Consider the following 22,967-nt stretch of genomic DNA (forward strand, 5'->3'; position numbering starts at 1 on the left):
ATTAGCCTTTATTTTTTCTGTATTTCTAATATTGTTGTTCTGTTGTGTATAATTCTCTTGAGATAAAATTGCCTTGATGTATCACAACTGGAATAAATAAGAGAAAAAAGGAACAAAAATATGTTCATTAATCATTTTGTAATGAAAATAAAACTGGCTGTCAAGTCTTTGTTATTGTTTTGTTTTGTTTTTTGAAAGATTCAATACAGAATCAATACAGTTTAAATGTATTTCACCTCTCTTAACTGCCACGCTTATCATTGAGCCATCCAGGCACACACCATTATAGAAACCACTTCATGCTACAGTGGTATCTGCTTTCTCACAGCGCCAAAAATAAGTGTGGGGGATTGTTATGTAGAGTTGTCACATGCATATATACACTCACGCTTGCTTGCACACACGCAACGCATAGCGATAGTTTCCTGGCGGTTGTCGGCAAGGTGTGTCAGATATTTTCCAATTTTGCCATTCATCATTCAAGCAGTCAGTGCGAAGATGGAGAGAATGTGGCATCTCGTGGATGATTAGGAATTGCCTCCTGCTTTTCTGTGACTTGAATTTGATTGCTTGACTGTTTCTGTGCACTACAATTATTTACCATAAACGGCTGATCAGTCACGAGCAGCTTCCTTGAACAACCACGAGTGTAGCGGGTCTGTTTACATTTTAGAGTAACAGCTTAGCCGCAAGCTCCAGCTCCTTATTTTTTTCCTCCAGTTTTCATTGTGTACAAGTAGATTTATTAGGGCAAATCCAGATGAGCTATGAAACTCTAATCCACTTGTAAAAGCATATTGTGAAAGTTTTTCAATTATTTTATAAATTTAGGTTTCAAGACTTTGCTGAAAATCTTTGTTTCGTGATCAATCGGATAAAATAGCAGCTATATCAAGATGATATGTTTGTCTATGGGGAGACATGGTTTAGGTTTCTTTAAACAAACATCATCTCTCAGATTCTCTGACTCGTTTCTTGGAAACTTTTTTCTAGGTTTGTCTTCATAACTTAAATCCCCCTGCAAAATTACACTTTCCTTTGCAATCTAAATAAATACCCAAAAATCCAACCGTGCAGCACGTACAAGACCCGGAGGATTGATGTGTTGTCACTCTGTATGAGCCTTTTCTTAATGGTGATTTATTATCAAGCACACCCTACTTTCTGGCTGACAGATGTGAAACCTCAGCCTGTCTGACCATTGCAAAATGTTAATAATCTGACACTGTGTTCCAGGCCTAGAGACTGGATCTCTCCAATGATTCAGCAGCTAAATTGATCCCGACACCTACTGAGTGACTGATGGCATTCCCAGAACCGCAGTGCATGCCTTCATCAGCCAGACTATGCAAGCGTGCGTGTGTCTGTGTTTCTGTGTCAGTGTAGAGGTGATAATCAGCGGTGGCTGGAGAGACCTTCTCGTCCCTGTTGTTGTACTGCATGGAGCTGTCCTGGGCAGGGACTCCCTTTTAGTCTATTTAACTCACACCCCCCTTATGCGGTCCCCTGAGCCCACCTCTTCTGTTATTCCCTCTTTAACTTCACTCAGTCATCCTCCTGTTTCTCTTTGAACAGGCGCTACACTGATTTCCCCATCTCTTGCCCCTGGAGAGAATACAGGAAGTGAAGGGAAGTCTTGGAAGTGTATGTAGCATAGTTTATAGGGAAAGACAGTTGGATAGCCAAGGGTAAAGGGGGCTTTGCTGCCTTTGCTGCTGTCGATCAGGAGTAGCTGAGCAGCAGAGACCCCGCTGAAGTGCTCAGCCCCCAGTCTCTTCCTGCCTGTTGGTATTTCTGTGGCCGTTCAGTGAAGAGAAAGAAAAAAAAAAGACAAAGAAAAGCAGGCTGGAGAAAGTTGCCCTATCAAGATCTGGTGTCTTTGGTCTGAGGTGGTTACTTCTGAGGGGGGTGACTGGAAGGGTGTAAAGGCTGGGGGTGGTGCTAGGGAGTTTGTTTTGCCATGCAGAACGTTTGGGATCGGACAAGCAGCGTTGACAGTGACAAAACAGGTCATATAATAATGCTGGGAAAAGGACAAAGCAGTGGATACCCCCCTGAGACAACAAGCAACATCTTACAGAGGTAAGCGCAAAATCTGTAAACCGCAGAATCAGGATACAGTACAAACACATGCCAGGTGCTCACGTGGCTCTATGAAAAAAAGTCCACAGCACGTTTTTGCAGTGGTATCATGAATATCCTGAAAAAAAAGTTGTGATGTTGGAAAAATGTCTGCATCTGTCCTGTAAGGTCTTCTTGCATGAAATCGAATTTGATAACCTTAAATACGGCTATCTATAATGTGTCTTAGTGAATATTACTACAGTACTGAGGATTTTATACTCACCACATATATAAAAAAAAAAAACAATATGCAACAATATAACAAAGTGCTTATTAAAATTTATTTAAAAAATATCTGCACTTTAAAGAGGCTCTAAGGTTCTTTTTTTGGAAAAAGCAATATAAAATTAAATAAAAGGGAAATTGTACAGTCAGCAGGTTTATCTGAATATACTGAGCTAACACATTTTCCCCTTTAAACATATCCAGGATTCATATTAAAAAGCAGAAATGCTGACTGAAAATAAACTATCGGCCTTGCTGTGATTTTTTTTTCCGCTGCTCATTCAAATCTGTGGTTGTCTTGTTCAAAATATTAGATGTGTTGAAAACAATCCCACTGTTTTTAACGTCACACGTTTGCTGCTGCTTCTTAAATTGGAATAAATTATATTTTGTAAACTACTTAACCTTTTAAAACCAAAACAATTAATTTAGGAAAATTAGCTGTTTTCAACATGTACTTTGTACCTAAGATCACTAAATTCAGTTGATAAACATATCCATTAAATTTAGAAAATTAGATGTAATTTGTAAGCCAAACAATGTGAAGTCACTGAAAGGTCTTATATTAAATTTGTCAGCAACACAGTATCACTGAGCTCAAGCTCTGCAACCCTACAATAAAACTGTAAAACGTATGTGATCATTTCTGTAACAAATCTTGATTATATTGATTATATTTTGTATTTATTGATGATTTTTCTTTGAATTACTGTACAGTGTGTGAGGAGACAACTGAGCAATTTGTCTTTAAATATTAATATGAATTGGTGGAAACGTTTATTGGGCAGAGAGTTTCTACTGAATGAATACATGAAAATTGTTGTGTGTGATAGTATCAGTAGCTACATTTTATTTGGTTAATTGCAAATCAGCAAAGTAAAAGAGTTCGATAGCACTTTAATGGACTTCCATTCTGCTGTTTATTTAAGATCGTCATTCAGTTAAGGATTTGTCGCCCTGCTTGCTGCCATCATCAAAACAAACAAAAACCCAACATGTAGTCAGACTGTGCAGCCTTAGAACGACTTTTTCTCGAGACTTATTAGTTACCTAAAAAGTATTGTTGGATAACCTGGAGAATCAAGAGCTGAGATAAATTATTAAAGGAAAAGTGTTTAAGGGAAATAAAGTCTAAATATTCCAAAACCAGAAACAAGCAACGGTAGGATTGTACAAATGTTCAAATTTAATAGATCATTATGCGCTTTCTTAAACATCGACCTGAGTGTTTTCAGTTACACTGTGACACGCTGAGGTCTTCTTGTCTTAAGTGCTATAAACATTTTCTTAATTCTCAAATATTCAGCCCAGGCATGGATATCATTCATTTAAACATGTCAGAAAAAATCTTTCAGATATAATAATCTGAATTTTGTTAGTTATGAGGAATTTGTACATTTGTACATAAGGCAAACTTTTAGCTCAGATATTTTTTCAGACTAAAATAAAATACACGATTTTTTACTTTTAGCTCTGGAAATGTCTGAACATGTAAAATAATAATAATAATTTTTTTTTTTTTAATGGAGCAAATAGATTTTCCAGCGCTTAGTGAGTCTATGTGCAGGGTTTTCTCACTTGCAGTGACTGTTACGCATTCGAACTGCTGTGCAAACCTCTGCCAAACAAGAAAAGTTAGGGCTCAACAAAAACAAAAAAAATTCTGCCAGACTTTCTATGTTTCTGCATCACACGAATAAAGCTGTACAAAAAATAAACATGAAAAAAGCAACAATAGGAATGTACAATTATGTACTAAGATCATTATAATGCAGCAAATAAATATGTGCAGTAAGAAAAAGTATCTGCTCTTTGGGTAGTAGACTGTAACAAGATTGGTGAGACTTTTTGTTGTTGTTGTTGTTAAAAGCTGTCACCCCTTTAAGAAAAGAGCCATTTTAGCTGCTTTCTTAAACACCTACCAGGGTCTTTTCAGTTGTAATGTGACAGATTATCCCAGATATAAGACAGATATAAGGAATTAGTTCCATCAGGAAGCTTTTTCTTTTTCATATCACCACAGGCTACAATAAAATAAATGAATTTTCCAGAGCCTAACATGTCCACGTATGCAGTTTTCTGACTTGCCGTGAATGTATACGGACCACTGTGCAAACATCTGCACAATTAATAAGGAAACTGTAAAGTTGTAACATGTCGTTACAAAATCATTCAGCCAGAATTTAGGACAGGACCGAAGGATCCGGGTGACCAGACTGCATGTTTGTGGTGGTTTAGTGGTGAGTAGCCTGTGACGGATTGTCCTGTAACAGATCAGTTGAGCATGCTTGACATGCTTTGTCACACCATCTATGCATTAGCATTCATACCTTCCCTTATTTTGCCATTTCACTTTCCTCATCTTATGACTCTTTCCCACCTGCCACGGCTCTATATCACTGTGACAGCGCGTCACAGAGGGGAAAGTTCAGTGTCTGAGCGAATTTTACCTTGTACCACAGACCGTGCGGCTCCGCATCGGAAGTTGATATGTGAAAATGCAGCAGGAAAGGTAAAAGCCGGTGTTCTTCTATCGATGTGCTGATACTTTTCTTCAGTGCTGTGAAAGCCACATTTCAGAACAAAACAGAACAAAACTCAAAGGCATTACATGTTGTAATACGTTACGGTCTAAAACTCAGCTTTGTAAAGAACAACTTTGTCTTTAATGAAGTAGTGAATATATTGCATTTGATTTTTGGGTTAGTTGTAAAAGCATTTGCGTTTGGGAGTATCCATGGATTTATAAATAAAGCTATAATCATGTACTTATATTTATATAATATTTATTTGTTTGTTCACTGTAAATCAAAACAGCAATGATATAGTTTATTTTATGCTCCTCTTCTATTTAACGTTACATTGGTACATAGTTAAGCTCATCAGGACAGAGAATGTTCTGCATTGATAAACATGTACAATTATAATATTTATGTGTTTTGTTTTATTCGTCGACTGATCTGTGATCTTTTTTTGCCTGTCTAAATGTCTGTGTTCTCAAAACTTTTAATGTAATAAATAGCTTTCAGTGGAGGCAGTGTAAGTGTAAGAGGGGAGCCAATTGAGTTGAAGGACCATTTTGCCATGTGTAACCACGCTCGAGCCTTAGGGAAAGTATATAGCCACAGCTGTCGAAAGCAAAATATTGAAAATAACTATGTTGTGGTTCAGGGAAACAGAAGCATCCTCCAAAAATCCTCTGGAGATCTAGTTTTTGAAAATGAAGTTTCACAGATATTTACTCTTTCGGGCTGTCCCCCTCTGGTGACGTGTTGTTAACATCCTTTTTCTGTTGTTTAAATCTCATAGATTTTAAGCCATTAAACACAGATGTCTGAAAATTGACAACAATAGAAAACTATTGATGTGTTTTATCAAAGCAAATTCGCATCCTTTAGTTTGCTGCCAAGTGTGTCATGTTTAAAAGCGCTCTTTGCACCGAGTCGTTAACTTGAAGTTTCAATCATCCCTGCAATCCCCTGCAAGGTCATTAACGGGAGCTAATTTAGACTTTCGCACACTTTAAATGGATCTGGCCAAATGGCCGTCTGGACAGAGAAGTGTTGAGTGATTGGTGTGGTCGCTTTGCAGATCTGTGATTGTGCGGGATCCCTTTGAAACCCGTGATGTTGGTTGGCACAAGGCTGAGCAAATAAAAAATACAGAGTAGTTAATTTTTTTTTATGTTTTAAAATAACATTTGATACTAAAATACAGTCATCACTGTCCCCTCCAATAGATCTTGTCTCTCCTTAAGAAGACAGAAAAGTTGACAAAACAGATTAATTACGCTCGTCCTTCATTTTTTACCAGGAAGATTTGTCCTTTCTGTTGCTTACAGAAAATCTTAATTTCTAGTGTCACCTATTTGTGTCACGGGACCATCTACCTCCCCCACCAACACCTCAAGCATGTGTTCACTGCCTTGTTGACACGTGGCAGCAACTGTGGCTAATCCTGATGTTAAATGGTTGACAGTTGCACCGGAGAAAGTCTTCGTAGGTACAACGGCCGTGCTGGTGTCCACTTTCAGCCAAGTGTAGGTGCATCCTGTAATTGGATCATTAAATTAGGCTGAGGATGTTACCACAAAATGCACCATTAATATCAGCCCACGGCACAACAAAGAAGTTTCATTCTCTATAACTTTAACATAGCCTTTGTGACTTGTACATAAAGATCAGTGTCTCTAATGCAGAGTAATAAAGCATAACAGTAAAAACAAACACGTAACAGTTTATTTGGCTGGGCTTTACCTAATTTAAATGATTTTTAAGCTTGAGTACACCTTTTCTAAAGCTCTGCAATATTTCACTTAATTCGGCACACATTCTCTTACAGCACAAGCCATTGCCAAAACTATTAAATGCATATTCTTCAAGCTAACAGTCTGTGAAAAGGCCTTAGAAAAACATTGTTACAAGCAGGATTTGTAACATGCCACAATGGTGAAAGAAAGTTTAGGTGGTGGCAGACTCCAGCAGTATGCTGTAGCTTTAATGGCTGAACCAAACAGTAGATCCAAAGGCTAAATAAAAGACTCACAGAGCAAAAATCCAAAAATTCAGACAAGGAAGATTTACAGGAAATTTCGAAACAAGTCACAAGAAAATACTGGAAATTGCTGAGATAGTCTGACAGGAAACAGATGGCAGCATGGCTGTATAAAGAGTAATTAAGTCAAGGGAAACAGGTGTTGGGGGCAAACAGAAACCAAAGGAACACGTACAATAAACTGGTAGAAGGTTTCAAAATAAAACAGGAAATGATCATACGGAGTCTGTGCTGGTTGTGACAGTAAATTCATGTCTGTGGTTCTTCTCCTGCAGCACATGGGGTTATGTCCTGGTGGGAAAGGGTTTATAGGCGTTGAGTTGGTAGACTTAGCAAGGCTAACTATTTGGAACAATGGGAGTGGTCAGAGTTAAAGGGGTTTAAATGTCTTTACAAATGGTATCCACATTAAAAGACAGCAATGATAAAAGAGCATTGTCAAATATCTGCATCTGTATATATTTACCAATGAGATTTGCACGCAACTTAGACGGGCTTGAGAGGGATACACCACTTAATCCCGAAATCATCACAGTTTCAGTTTGGTTCTGGTGTCTCTATAAATGAAGCGGTAATATGACGCCGATGCTGTGATGGTCTTCTTAGCTGATGCAGAAAAAAATCACAGACGCAGCTCGAACAATATTAATAAAATGAGAGGCGGTAATTGTTTGTGACGTTTGATTGCAGTTGCTTGGATTCATCAGTAACACAGTATCAGCTGCACATTACTGAGAATCACACAGACTTTTGCTCTTTCAATGGATGGACTGTAATTCTAGCACCATGAGCACAAAACTGAGAAAGATTAGCAGGATCGCTCAGAGAGACAGTCATACTGTTAGGATGGTTACAGTTTGTTCAGCGTAGAGCTTAAAGTATCCAGTAGCTGTTTGAGATTTTTACTTTTTTTTTTTAAATTTGTGACTATTTCTTCTTGAAAATTATTTAGTTACAGTTACATAGCATAGCATGAACCTTTTGAGCAGTTGATCCTAGCTCTAATTACAAGAGGCAATCAGTTGTCTTTGGGATCAGCTCTTCATCACTACCTTTCCAGCTCTTAATGCTTAAATATATGAGCTGGCAGAGTTTAAAGGTCTCGATGTGAACACAATCTAAATTTAAAGGGTTGTTCATTTGAAACGGATGAAGTGTACTTCCCAGCGGGGGCTGCAACATTCTTTTTTTCGGATAAATTCTTCAACGTGTTTGTAAGATTTGCTCCGTGCATGTGAACAGTGACTGCTTTTATATGTTTGTGATGGTGCCTTTGTTGGGCCTGGGATAATATTTCACTATCCTAATATAAATAAGCCTTTGTCCATTTCCAAAAAACAAAAATGGGAAGATTATGTGAAAAGTTTAGTAAGGACACATTCTCGTCATGATCCACTGGCAGCTCATCAAACACTAAACTGGGCACTTTTTATTTAACGCTGACTATATGGCTTGTTTTCCATCTTTATGAGTCCTTGCATAATCACTGTTATTAAATAAACTATGCATTTTTTTATCAAACCATCTGCTGCTGGACTAGACATTCCTCCTTGTTATAACAAATTATGTTGGGACAACAGCTCTGCTGCTCTTCTGCAGATGTGGGGGTTGCATCATCAAAGTATTGAATACATTTTTTGTATCTTATGTCCGTGACAGTAATCAAATAACTTTAGTTTTTCATAATTTTGTATTTTGTTGTTCAGGTAGCGCGTAGGTAGTGTGCTGCATGTAAGCTTGGGTACGTGGGCACTTTGCTTGAATTGAGCATAATTAAACCCCACATTGGATTCAATGAGTCATAAATGAGTCAGATACTGTTTTAAGGTTTTGTCAATACTGCTGCTGCTATGCTATTTTCTTCTGACAAGGCTAACGCGAGTAGGAGGCCTCTGCTGCTTGTTGTCAATCAGTCGTTTAGTGGTATTTGTTCAAGATATAGTAAAGTGAGGGAAGAGGGAGGATTAAAGGCTAATGCCACAAGCATAGTTCATTTTTTGACGCTCTATGTAGTGTATAAAAACTCGACTGACAAATTTGCTGCTATCCAAAACCAGCAGTCAGAAAGTTTAATACCGAATGTGAAAGTTTTTCACAAAGTTAGACGATTTTACTATTAATGCTGAGCACAATATTGATTTGTTTTCAACTTTTCTCACATGTAGGGCCTTGACGGATAAAGAAGTCCCTGTCAAGTTAGCAGAGAGCTTTTCTGTTTGCAGAGGCATGCATGATTGGTGCTTACAGTAACCTGTTTTGCAGGTGGCAAAATTAATATTTTGGCTTTAGTAGTTAAAATGAACATTTACAGGATTTGTCAGCCAGTTATAGCACTGTTCAGCTGCAGTAAAAGCCTTCACTGCAAAATATTCGAAATGTCTAAAATCTTGGGAATTAAAATGAATAAGTTTGTCTTTCTCAGCCTTTAAAGCTGTAGTTTAACCTGGGAGTAAACTATTTTTCGAACCAGGAAAGGTCTGAATAGACTGGCTCTTCTGATTGTCCTAATTAATATAAATAAATGTCACCCTGCAGTGCAGCTACTGTATGTCAGACTTCAGTGCAAGGTCACACATTGCACACACACAGTTAGAGGAAGCAGCTCAGTTCTGAATTGGGAGAATGTACTGAATGCATGTTGCCCTACAGGTTTAACAGAAGGAGAGTACGGGTGTTTAAGTGACACATAAACCCACACAGTATCACACAGCCACTCTGCTTTGCTCTGTTAGGCCGGCATCAACAGCTGAGGCCAGTGGAGATTGTAGCACGTGTGCTCACCCCAAAGGCATCTTCCTTTCATCCACATAGTGAACAGGCCAGAATCCAGGAAATCAAATTCTCTGTATACTTGTCATGCACAGGTGGAGCTCGCACACACATACACAGACAATACCTGCAGATAAGAACTTTATTTGTTGATTTATCTTTGTTCTATATGAGGACAGTTTTTTTTAAACGTTATGTCACATGTGCACACCAAGATTATGTCACTATGTCGTCCGTGGGTTTGCCAAGACAATCTAATCCTTTGTGAAGTGTACTTTAAAGACATACATACATTTAATCTCCATTTCATATATTTTAAAGACATTTTATATCATATTTTGCTTGTTACAATCCCAGATATATCAATTTGTTTAGGTGTTGTTTATCTGTTTCGTTGTGTCTACGCACTTGGTGTGTGGGTGTATTTTTGTTATTTTATGTGTTAGCGTGCTTTTGCTTATGCTGTGTGACTATGTACTACTGTAGCTCATTATATACTTGTCATTATAGAGCAAAGTAATCTGGCACAACATATTACCAGCAATGGATTTGTTATTGCATGGTGCTAATGTCTGCTAATGCAGTCTCTTTGTATCGTGAAAAAGAGCACCGCTGAAAGATAAATAGGCGGCGTTGGGCGTAGACTGTTCTGTTATGTTAAGGATTTAGCCTAACCTTGTGCTTACGATTTAAAATTAGTTGGTTATGTAAATTAAAAGAGCTAGTCTATTACTGGTTGTTGAATTTGGACTTGAATTCTGTCAGTATCTGGGTAGGGATAAGCAAGTGGCCCCCGTCCCATTACCCGGGGTTTGGCTATGTATAGGTCCTTAATAGCAGAAATACCACACTCAGCTTCTCTGCGTTAAAAGAAGGGCTGCTCAGTAGAGAACACCATGGCAAGCAGAAGGAAGGCAAAAGGTGATAAATACCTTTGTATAATTATTTATAATCACCATATAAATGAACTGCGTGTGAAATTGGATTCATTCATCTTGACCGTCACAGGCAGTGGAGCGGTGCCTGATTGTTTTTGCTGGCTTTTTTTCCATCCAGGGACATGTTTACATGTCTGGCTGACCACAGAAAGTCCCCACAGAAAGTCAGGTGGTCTAGGCTTAAGTGGTTTTTAATGGTTAATATGATCCAAAGCGTACTAATAACTTTGTCAGGTTTTGGTTATGTATATAGTGAAGATGCTCTGTGTTTATAAGGTTATATGTCTCCCTAATTTCTAAACCAGTGATAGATATTTGGAAATAAATCTATTCAGTACTGATTTTAATGATTAATAGACAAAAACACTCAGTTGGTCTGCAGATATAGCAATATAACTGCTTTTTGAAGAAAGCCATCTGTTTGTGATTAGCTGGTATTCATGCTGGAGGTTTCTTCCTGCTAAAGGGGAGTTTTTCCTTCCCACTGTCGCCAAAGTGCTTGCTCACAGGGGGTCATATGATTGTTGGGTTTTACTCTGTATGTATTATTGAAGGGTCTACCTTACAATATAAAGCACCTTGAGGCGACTGTTTTTGTTATTTGGCGCTGTATACATAAAATTGAATTGAATTGAATTGAAGTTTAAAAACTGTAAAAGCTGATATGTTATCAAACCTCATTTGACCAAATTCAGGATTTTATATCAAAATTTAGCTTTTTCTTTTGTAACTAGTAGTTTGAACTAGTTCATGACCAACGTACTTTGGAAGCTACAGCTCAAAGTCTTTTCAGCATTTCTGACTATCACCATGTTTCCTTGAACTGTTGACATATTTTCTAATAGTGAAAAGCATTCAAACTAATGGAAGTCTGGAAACTATAACTCAGTTCAATTCAGTTTTATTTATATAGTGAAAAATCACAAGTCACAAGGTCCTTTTTGCTGTAAGGTACAAAAAGGAGTGCAGTATTTCATTCATAGAGACATGTTTGGACATTAGACCTGTTTACCTGTCTTTATGTTTATATATCTGCCCTTGTTTGCTGAATTTCACACAGAAGTTTTGGTGTAGGCAATTTGTGGCTCTTTGTATTGCCTTTACATCTCCAACTGAACATTTTAGTGTATTCAGATAAAGTTCTCTGAACATTTTTGATTATTAATGTCACTACTAATCTAGTTCCGTTCTCAAAAGTCCAGAAAATACAAAACAAACTTGTACAAAAAAACTTTCTCATTACAATTCACTCTATCTTTGTATTTTACCATGTGTTTTACCAAATGACAGGACTTTCATCTGTAAGGCAGCTCAACACTGTTCACACTCTTTTGACTATATGTGGAAATGAGTGACAGCCTGAAGAAGCTTGATGATTTGTGGTGGAATTAAGATAGAGTTGGACATTTAATAGGGTTGGCTCATGTTGCTTTTTGACCCATTTCTATTTGTTTCACCCTCACGAGGGGCGCGAGAAAGTTGGGCTGAGGGAGTAGATGACAGAAGCTGTTCTCAGTGTGGCACGTTCAGACCCTGGGATATGTGGAGGACACCAGGTGGGCAATATATAAATTATCAGACATGCCAGGAGAGAGGACTCTTATAGTTAGAGCTAATATACAACTTTACAACTCAGCAATTGTAATTGTAGATACAGTCTGCACAAATGTTAATGGGGAAATGCCTGATATCCACTCTGGAGTTTGGCATAGCAGGTGAACAGAACAGCTGATAGAGTATATATGTTGAGAACAGGTTGCTGTGTCAAGAAAAATGATGAATGCTCTTGTGTGGAAATGGAGGCAAATGAAAGATATCTTGCAATAAATACAGGACTTTGCTTATAACCCGTTTGGGAGAATAATGAAGTTTAGTGGAGTAGTTGTAAAATGGAGCCCTGAAGATGATATAAGGATTAAATAAATTTAACTCATTTGGACAAAAGCCATATTCAAATTTAAATAATTAAACAGTGTTTGATAAACTCTCCATCACAGAATAGCTTACTGTTTGAGTTTGTGTGTGGCTGAACTGCAGCCAACAAACAGGCCTCCAATGTTTCTGTGAGAGAGTGAGTAAGCACACGTTATCTGTTTATTATTATCTGTTTAGTAACATCATTACATAAATATTGTGTAGTACTATTAGATTATCTATAATACTGTCACAATTTAATTTAATGGGTAGATCTTTTATTTCATTATGACATAATGTTCAGTAAACATTCAATTCTTTTCTGTTAAAGATGTCTATGAATGATTTAATAAAAACATAACTAACTAAAGAAAAGTGTCCCTAATCCTATAGTTGTAATCAGATCACTTTTAACACATAAACCTTTACATTAAACCCAACATCACAGCTAGTTTGGAGTAGTTCTGGAGTACTTAGTATTACATATACTCAGTACTTATATGTATAAATATTAAGCAGTGGAGTTCTACAAAAAAGTATTTTTTTGACTTTATAAGAGGCCAGTAAAGACTATAAAGTTTCTGTGACCACTTTTAATATTTAAGCTCCTCACAACTTTATTAATTATTGTCTTTCATCTTAAAATTAAAGGCTACACATGTTTAATGGGTTAACTTGACAACATCAGCACTCTAATTTATCCTTTTTTCAATTATTTTTTATTTTCCTGGAGATTAAAGTCACTTTTTGCCTCCCTTAACTTTAAATAGTGAAATTTCAACAATAAATCAAGATGCCTGAGCTACATTTACGCATTAAAATAACCCCACTTAAGTCACTTGGTAATTTGTCTACATATTGGAATGGGAGTGTTTCCCATGAGACCACATTACTACTAGTGAGAACCACTTTATCTGCCATCTAGCCCCCTTTGTGTTATCTTTCATGTAAGCATCAGAAGCATGGCACTTTGCCAGACTCTCAGCACCAGACCAGTAAATAAATATTACTTAAACATTTTATACAATTTAAAAACTCAAAGAAGAAGTATATGTATACTATTATCCTAAATATAAAACCATCCAAGCTTTTGGACAAAATTGAAAAAATCAGAAAAATTGTTTCTACACTCTGTAAAATAACATCGGAAATAACATTATGTATGCTACCAAGAAATGCTGAAGTCTTTCAGGCCCTTACACCAAGCTTTGAAAAGTTTTTGTCTTGAAGTGAAGTGGAAATGATGGCACTGCTGAGGGGACAGTACAAGTAATGATGTGTTCACACCAAATGTGAAGAGAAGTTTTGCCTTAGTTTATTCCCATGAGTACAGCTGCATGACTTGAAGTTTTTGAAACAAGAAATAATCACCCCTAAAAGCCAACGAGGAGTACCACTGAAAGCTAGAACCAAGTGGGATGATCGTGGCTCAAGAGTCGACAGTTTGTCTTGTAATTGGAAGGTTGCCGGTTCGAGCCCCGGCTTGGTCAGTCTCGGTTGTTGTGTCCTTGGGCAAGACACTTCACCCGTTACCTACTGGTGGTGGTCAGAGGGCCCGGTAGCGCCAGCGTCCGGCAGCCTCTCCTCTGTCAGTGCCCCTCAGGGCAGCTGTGGCTACAATGTAGCTTGCCATCACCAGTGTGTGAATGGGTGGATGACTGAATGTAGTGTAAAGCGCTTTGGGGTCCTTAGGGACTAAGTAAAGCGCTATACAAATACAGGCCATTTACCAAGTTGCAGTAACATATTTTCAGAAGTTACCATAACTTCCTGCAATTTTGCCCATATTACTCCAGGCACCATACTTGAGCTCAGTGTGTGATTGTGTATGAGGAAACTCCAATCCGATGGTTTTTCACATATTAACTATTTTAACTATCTTAACTACTAGCACTGGCCGGCACAGTTGAATAGTGTTTGCATGTAATCACACCACAAGACAAGGTACCTTCATGTTTGTTGTAAATGCACAATACATCTGCTAACTGTTAAGGATAAGTGTCTTGCTTAAGAGCATCCAAGTGGGGTAGTAAGCAACGGTATTTCTTTTATGTTACCACATACATTTTATACTGCAGGACTATATATCATCACATAAACTTTAAAATCTGTGTATATAAATTTCTGAGGAGGAGAATGCCAGTTCAGAAGCATTATATGGTAAGCTTTAACAATGTGATGCAGAAGCATGAATGACCATCATCCAGATGACCTCTTTTTAGGGGAAGACTTTGCTTATTTAAGCAAGATAGTACCGTCATAACAAAAAAAACAACAACAAAAAAAACAACAAAACAAAACAAAAACAAAACACAAAAAAAACCAAAAGCTTAGCTGTGGAATCGGTAAATCAGAATGCTAAACTGGCCTGAAGTTCATTTCTGACATGCATCAGCGCGTTATGTTGCAAAAAATGCATGAGGCCCAAACTGTGGAGCAGATCCTTAATCAGTCACCCAAGAAAGGGAAAACATGTTGAAAACTACTGCAGCTGTGCTCCTCAGGTTCAAAATGCATACAGTGTGTTTGAACAAGGCTTAATCTTTCACCAGGATAAATGGCTCCTTTTCCAACTGTTGAAAATATGCTCCTGGCATCAAATTCAATATTAGGATAAATTTCCTCATCGTACATGTTTTTGCACTGTGTTCAGACAGATATAGAGTATACCATCCATACCACTCAATGCGAGGATTATGGCACGGCTGCTCCACATTTTTGGTAATTACCGACGTTTTTTATTCGTTTTTTATTCATTTTTTAATATTGCTGTCATGGTTTATCCACCAGTATTTGCATGCTTTCTCAAATGATATAAAAATGTGCATAAAAGTGGGAATTTAGCTCTGATTTTCAAGGGCTGTAGTTTAAATTATTTGCCTGTCATTAATTTTGCTCTTTTGTATTTTCAACAGAATCTTTTTTGGTATTGAGGTTTTACCTCTACTTTATAATTCTCTCTTAATTGTAAGAGTTTGATCAATTATAAAACTTCAGCCTTCTCTTCAAGTTAAGTCCTACTGATTGTCCCAAAGTGTGGAGCAGCAGGCATTCAGGACTCACAGTATTTTTGGTGTAGTGTTGAGTCACGGAGAGGTTTTGGGGCCTGGAATGAGTCACTGCCCTGTCTATCCGCACAGACCTTACATAACACTAAAACAGTCTTTTTTTTAAATACTCAACTTGGCAAACTAGGTCAGGTCATCGTCATTGTGTTGATGTAACATCTAACTTTTCTTCTTTTTTTTATCGGTGTGGGTAGCATTATTAAAAGGCTTTGAGCTCTTTAGCTTTAATAAGATGCTACTTTGTAGTTCATCTGTCGTTATAATATGTAGGTTAATGACAAATGAGTAGCTGAAAGCAAAAAGATCATCTTCATTTTGTCATTACACTTGACTCATCACTGCTATGTAACTCTTTGTACACATTCTTTTGTGCCATCATCTTATCACCTTTTTAGAAGCACATTTGTGTGTATGTAGATTGACTCACCCACACTAGGTTTAATTACAGCATAGATCTTTGATCACGCCTCTTCTTTACCCTCATCTGAAAGGTTGGCATAATGTTTTTGTATGTTTTCATTTCTTTAGCTTTGCTCTTGGTTTGAAACTTTGTTTGAGGGTGGTGTAAGATGGAGTCTTATTCCAGTCCACTCAACTCTGTGTAAGACCGATGGCTGTCATTGTGGGCGTTAGAGAAGACAGGGTATGATCGAGTGGTGATGGTGAGGTAGAATTGCAGCTTGGGTTTTTAATTTCTTTATCTTATTTCCTTTAAAATCAAAAATAATTAACCTCATTCACAGTTTTAACACAGACAAAGTTTGTGGCTCTTCCTAGAAAATTTGCTAACTCCTTTTTGTGTAATGGCAACTTTGCTTTCAGGTGTTTACAATGTCCAACAATTACTCCACAGTGCTGTGTCCAAGGCAGAAACAATCATACGTCAGGCTGCTATTTCTGGCGTCTGCTATCATCCGCTCTCCATCCCGTATCACCGACTGACAGACAGGGATGATAAAGAGATGTCTGTGTGGATGTCTGGGATGGGGGAGGGAGGTGGCAGTGGTGGTGATGGGAGGTAAACAGTGGCTAAAGCACAGAACAGCCCCAAACAGGAAGAAATAATGAGATGGGGGTGTAGCTACATAGCAAGCAGGAGTTTGAGGAAGGGATTAGAAATCAAGCATGCTAATGGGCAGCCTAAAATATCCAGTGTCATAAGGGGGAGGTGACCTGGAAGATTTTTGCTTGTCACCACAAGGTCAGCATCCATGCCAAAGAGCTTCCTGCCAATTAACTTCCCAGCTAATCAATTGCACCACAGGGAGGTGGGAGAGGTGGTGGGTTGACATAATAATGGCACTTCTCCTTTTAATTTGTTCTCTCTGTTTTTCATTTGTCTGAGAAACACGGACTGTCAGCGCAGTGCACGAGGAAAAAAAAAAAAGTTACTCTGGTGTTTTTGTGTGTGGGTCTGGAACAGCTCAGACACAGCTGTCAGTGACTCATCAGTGTGAAGATAGCAGGGCAGTAACCTTCCTGACTCCCTGTGGTGTGTGTGGATTTGCCTGTTCCCCTTCGCAGGCGGTAAACTGAAGACAAAACTCCCTCAGTCCGCTGAGGCGTTGTGTTCTCAGTAAAAACCTCTCTGGTTTATATGTATCTTTGTGTGTGTATGTTACACATAATTTCTAACTGCAGTGTGCTGCAATGCAGGCATGCTTTTTCATGTATATTTCTATGAGGGTTCTCTTGAAATGATGGTAACATTTTTTTTAAGTTGAAAACACACAGAGAGAAAGCTCCTAGTAGGGCTTAACAGCATATGGTACATTTATTTAAAATTGACCTGCTGTTTTTGTATTTATCACATATTTATCCCTGGAATTGAGCTGCAGGTTGGTGGAGCCTCTTACGTAATCATGTGTCTGAGCCAAGCGGTTTCAGCTACTCTTGCTTTAAGGACGCCTTTTTTCGGTTTTCAGATTGACTGCCATTCGTAAACAAAAATGTTTTGTGAACTATATTCCGGGCACAACCATATTAAAGAGACGGGCTTTGATATTGTACCGATCCAAGAGCATTATTTGAAACTTTGGTAATGTGAAATATTACAGAAAATAAGGAAAAGCATTAAAAATTTAATTTGAAGTTTCTGAAAGTTATTGTATATTGTGGCAAAACAATGTTTGCACGAACCCAGTAGACATTTCATAGTAATTTTTTTCATTAGTCCTCCCAGAGCTGTTTCTACCAGACTAAGTTTACAGTAGTTTTTGTAGCCTCGTGGCATCTCAGATTGTTTTTGCATTGCAGTTATCGTACCGTATGGTGCTAACCACACACAGACTACCTCAATAACTGCTGCTGATCGAGGCGCATCATCAGCCTTATGCTATCAGATCGTTTTGCATTCAAAAATACAGAGATGCGACTTTCTGTACATGCAACTGTATATTGTGCAAATCTGTGAACATATTAAGTCAGTCTTTGTAATATGACTATAATTCTCTGCTCCATGACTAATGTGTCAGTTTGTAAACACAATTTTTTGTTATTCAATATATGTGTAGACATATGTGTGTGTGTGCGCATAGCAGTTTTTTCAGAATTTCACACTGAAGCTTGTCACAGATGCTGTGTGGATTTTTTTGTCTTTGACTTTGATTTAGTTTATGCAACTGAAAGGAAAGACGTGTCTCAGCGCTGTGTATTTGTAGCTATAAAATGATAAAGTACAAGATGAGTAGTCTTAGTTTATCGCTTGAGTTTTATTAGTATGTATTACTCCAATGACTAAGCTCTGCAGAGAAATCCCTCGATGGTCATTACTCCAGGGCATAGCCAACCCATTCTGTCCACTGGCTTTGAGGGGGATTTCTCACTTACACTGGGACGACTGTCTCTTCTTTCCCCTTCGGTTCGTTTGTCGTTTTAGGGTTTCTGCAGAGCAGCTGTTGGAAAAGGTGGTAAAATCGCTTGCTTTCCCTTTTTAGGCTCATTTCTACTAATGGTTCTTTGAGCAGCCTGAGATGCCAGCAGTTTCCTGAGATGAGATATATTGAGCCATATGGCAGCAATGGCCTCTCTATCACTGTCAGCTTTGTGTTATGTCCACCGCTGTTTTACTTTTAGGGTAAAACAGTATGACTGGCTGTTTTATCCTTCTGTCGTCTTCACTTTAACTCTCATTTTTATTGCTGTGCCATGTGGTTTGTGTCTTGACTGTATTTCAATATCACAATGAGACAACCGTGTTAAGCCAATTTTATTGGTAAAATAAAAGGTGACTGAACCATTACTCAACATGCAGTTTAGACTATATGAGCTACAAATAGCTAATAAATTACTATTAATAAAACATGAAATTCATAGCAGATTATCCCTCTTTTTGCATGAGACCAATATTTCCAGTGAAAGAGAGAAAACAAGAAAAATGTCTATGTGTGCAATCACTTTCAATGTCTTTTGTTGAATTCGACTCCCAACCCACCCATAGCAAGTGAAGCTATTGAATTACCTTGTATTTAAAATACTAGTAAATGCCCATACTGTTGGAAAAATGATATATTTAATCACACTGTGAGAAGTAAAAGTGGTAGTAGATGTTTAATTGCTTAAATTTTGGGCAGTTTTAGCCCATTTGTAGGTAGTTTGTAGGCATTTATCATTCAAATTGGACAAATGAGATGCTAATGTAGTGATCTTAAAGTAGTGGGTGCTTTAAAAGCATTCATTTTAGCCAATTGCTATGTTCTTGTCAGGCAACACAATGAATTCATTTTATAGTACGTTTAATTCCACATTTATGGATGTAAATTATAGATGTTGTTGCTACCAAGTAAAAATGATACGAAGCTTTTATAATGTGTTATTGGTGCATGAGTGCTAAAACAGGTTTCTTTAGTCTGTTGCTAGGCAGTTGCAACAGTTTCTGATACAGATAAGAATCTTCAGGGATTGTAGCTCATCCTTTGTACCAAGTTTAGTTGTTGAACTCCTGATTGTGTATGAGGACTGTCGCAGACAGACAGAGATTTTGCATATTGCAATACGATCAATACTCGTAGCTCTCCCACCCATTTTGTTTGTGGGCGATTGTGGCTCAAGAGTTGGGAGTTCGCCTTGTAATCGGAAGCTTGCCGGTTCGAGCCCCAGCTTGGACAGTCTCGGTCGTTGTGTCCTTGGGCAAGACACTTCACCCGTTGCCTACTGGTGGTGGTCAGAGGGCCCGGTGGCGCCAGTGTCCGGCAGCCTCGCCTCTGTCAGTGCGCCCCAGGGTGGCTGTGGCTACAATGTAGCTTGCTATCGCCAGTGTGTGAATGGGTGGATGACTGGATATGTAAAGCGCTTTGGGGTCCTTAGGGACTAGTAAAGCGCTATATAAATACAGGCCATTTACCATTTTTTACCATTTATTTGATCTTTGTCCAGTTTTGTGCAGTCACCTTCCTGCAGGGAATCCTGTGCATGCTTCACTTGGTTTGCAGTGGTTTACTGAATTACATTGCTGGTTGGACTATTTATCGGCTCTAAAGGAATTTATTGAATCATTAATGGTGCATTTCAGCTTAGTTTGAAAAGATGCAATTTTATAAGGTAGGTCAGGAAACACTGTGGCTTGCATTAGTGCTACTCAGGGGTAGATGGAGTAATTTTAAAAGATGATGGGAGGTGAGAAAGGAGCTGCACTGCCATTGGCTGAGAGGTCAGAGACTGGGATGACACAGCTGGGTGCAATTGATATTTGTGAGGCTGGCAGAAGTGACAGATGGCAAAATGCAATGCTGGCTTTGGAAGGAGATGGAGGAGAGTGGGAGTGAGGTAAGACCGTGGAGAGAGGGTGAAAGGAAGGAAAGAGAGAAGGAATGAAGGAGGGGTTGTAGGAATCATCGCTACATCACGTTGCGCACCAATATAGCTCTGATGTTGCTGACCACAGTCAGGAACGACTAAACTTACGTGTTCCTTACTGTACCCCGCAGTTACACATCAACAGAAGTAATCAGTAAGCTTGTGGACATGTTAAGCTTTATTTTGATGTTTACACTGGGAATTTCACAAAGAAACATGAATGTGGTACGGCACAGCAGCTTCCAGTGAAAAGTAAATTTACTGTCTACACCCAGACAGCAGCTATAAATAACTATTTCAGAGCAGCAGAAAAAATGGCTGGTAAAGCTCAGCTGTCAAAGCCAACACACACCCCCATTCCTCATATTACTTCACCTCTGAGTCTTGTGACAGTTCCTGTGCTTGAATTCCCACATTACAAATATTTTACTAATCCAGTTTAGACAGGATTAACTCGCCAAGAAGAAAAAAAATACTATTTGGGCTGACTGTATTTCTTACATAGTATATATCTTTATTTTAATTAAGGGAAATGGATCATTTTTTGTCTAACTGGTGCTAGTTTATGGAGTTTAGACTTTCCCTATGAGGTTGCCTTCCTTCTTTTCGCCAGCAGCAGCTCTGACAGCCAGCTGGATCGCTGATGTCACTCTGTCCAAAGCTGACTCACCTGGCCCTCAGCACTCAGCACCCAGTTTGACACTCAGTGTTAGCAGATCCCAGGTAACCGAAGGGCTTTTCTTAGCTCTTGTCAGCACTGCTGAATCAAAACTAACCACAGAACATCCGATAGACTAGAAAAAATGGACAAGTGTTGATAAAGGTTTGGCATTACAATTCATGGGTTACTTGTCATAGGTTTTTTTTTGTAAATTTAGTGAATAGCGAGCACATTTTTTGTCATCAGTTGGCTAGTAAAAAAATTTTTGCATTCGCTTTAAGCAGGTGTCCCTTTAAAGTCCTTAAGTGGGCACCATGCCATGGGGGCTTTGACAACTAATTGCGGATTTCCTGCTAGGAAACATATTTTTTGGAGGGCTCTTAAAAGTCCACAGTTGGGAGACAGCTGTCAAGTAAGACTTTTGACCTGCATGTTTCTCCACGACTCCAGTATCCTACCAGCCTGTGCTTGAAACAAGATCACCTTCAGCTACCGTGTGCATGTGAGAACTAACTCTCTTAACGTGTAGTTGCATATCTCCTGTTCACTTTTGGTGTAAGTCATTGATTTAAAGGTTTGTTTGTTGCTGATTATCCTGGGCGGGGTGCATGCGATTGAAGTTGCCCCACAAACTTTAGTTTACATTTTAATATGACTTCATAAAACCCTGTGACTGATCCCCTGCATAAATCTTACCATTTTACAAGCATCACCAGAGAAACATGGTATGGATCAAAGTGATGCCTTTGAGTGGATGTGTCAGCTTTACGGGGGTTGCGATGGGCCAGACCCTATGTCTCTGTGGCCGAGATACCTCACCCGTCGCTAGAAACCTATAAATCAGGAACTACCGTCTGTGCCAAATGTGGATGAAAGCAAGCTGACCCCGCTTCCTAGCACATATCTCACCATGTGACCGTCTTTCGTTGCTTGATAGGCTGCAGCTATGTGTCTCATTTGTTGAAAAGTTAAATTAAGGTTCTGGAGTGTCAGTAACGATTTTTGCCCTATTAGGAAGAGCAGAGGTTACACGTGCTCCTCTTGATTAGTGTCTTGAGTCATGCATTCAGCAGTATCCACGTATACGCATCTCTCCACATTCTGTCTGCATGTCACATCTGTGCAAGGGATTGGAAAGCCTTTGTTTCCCATTCCAAGGCTACCATACCACCATCATGGCATTTCATTATGAGGCACACTTTCTAAATCACTGCCTGCAAATGTAAACACTGTATGTCATATTCTAGGAACCTGGTAAGGACCTGTTAATTAAAATGAAAAGAGTGCCCTCATATGGCAAAATGATGAATCCTTATCAGACCACCTGGGGCTACATATGTTGATATGTGGCACCACCTAGTGGACAGCAGAAATAGTTTTTTGTAAGGAACCTACCTTGTAGGTCTTTTTACTTTTTGTATGGACAAAAATAATGTCTCTTTTTAGTCAAAATGTTGTAAATTATTACATTTTATGGTAAAGATTGTGTGTAAGTGGAATTAGGCAAAAAAGATGACAACCCTGTCGGTTGGTACAGTCATCAGGAAATTAATACAAGTCAGTGAAGCAGTAGAGACATGATTTAATGTGGATCTAATCCTAAACTGCTAAAGAAATTTCTAATCAGTAAAACAAAAAAATAGAAGTGACAAAAAACATAATTAACGTTTTGATAATATGCAGAATAAACATTACTTTTGCATTTTAATGGAATTAAAATCGTCTGTGAATAGAGGAATAACATAAATACCATTCACAACCTTTTGTGTGATACTTCAGGCTTTTCCGTGTACTTTCAGCTACAGTTTTTAAAAAGTCTGATTTTCTAAGTTGTACCACACTTTAAGAAAACAGCATTACAAGACATTGCAGCTGCAAGTACTTACAGAAAACGTTCTGAAGCTAAATCAAAAACTAAAG

The 22,967-nt window shown here is 38.4% G+C and overlaps 1 protein-coding gene across 3 annotated transcripts in view; it reads left to right on the forward strand.

The window, feature by feature from the left end:
- Window positions 1-1,547: 1,547 nt before the first annotated feature.
- rbm20 (RNA binding motif protein 20) overlaps window positions 1,548-22,967 on the forward strand; it is a 47,371-nt gene continuing 25,951 nt past the window's right edge. For 2 of the 3 annotated variants that reach the window (XR_013909626.1, XM_026170336.2), the window contains exon 1: window positions 1,548-2,082. Coding sequence is in view for 2 of the 3 variants with exons in the window: in XM_026170336.2 (XP_026026121.2) it covers window positions 1,961-2,082 (122 nt within the window). In the remaining variant the exon portion in view is untranslated. Of the gene's footprint in view, window positions 2,083-20,242; window positions 20,357-22,967 lie in introns of those variants that run through there. The other variant, XM_080302780.1, reaches the window with a different exon arrangement.

This window comes from Astatotilapia calliptera, chromosome 6, assembly GCF_964374335.1.
Source record: "Astatotilapia calliptera chromosome 6, fAstCal68.1, whole genome shotgun sequence".
Lineage (NCBI taxonomy): Eukaryota > Metazoa > Chordata > Actinopteri > Cichliformes > Cichlidae > Astatotilapia > Astatotilapia calliptera.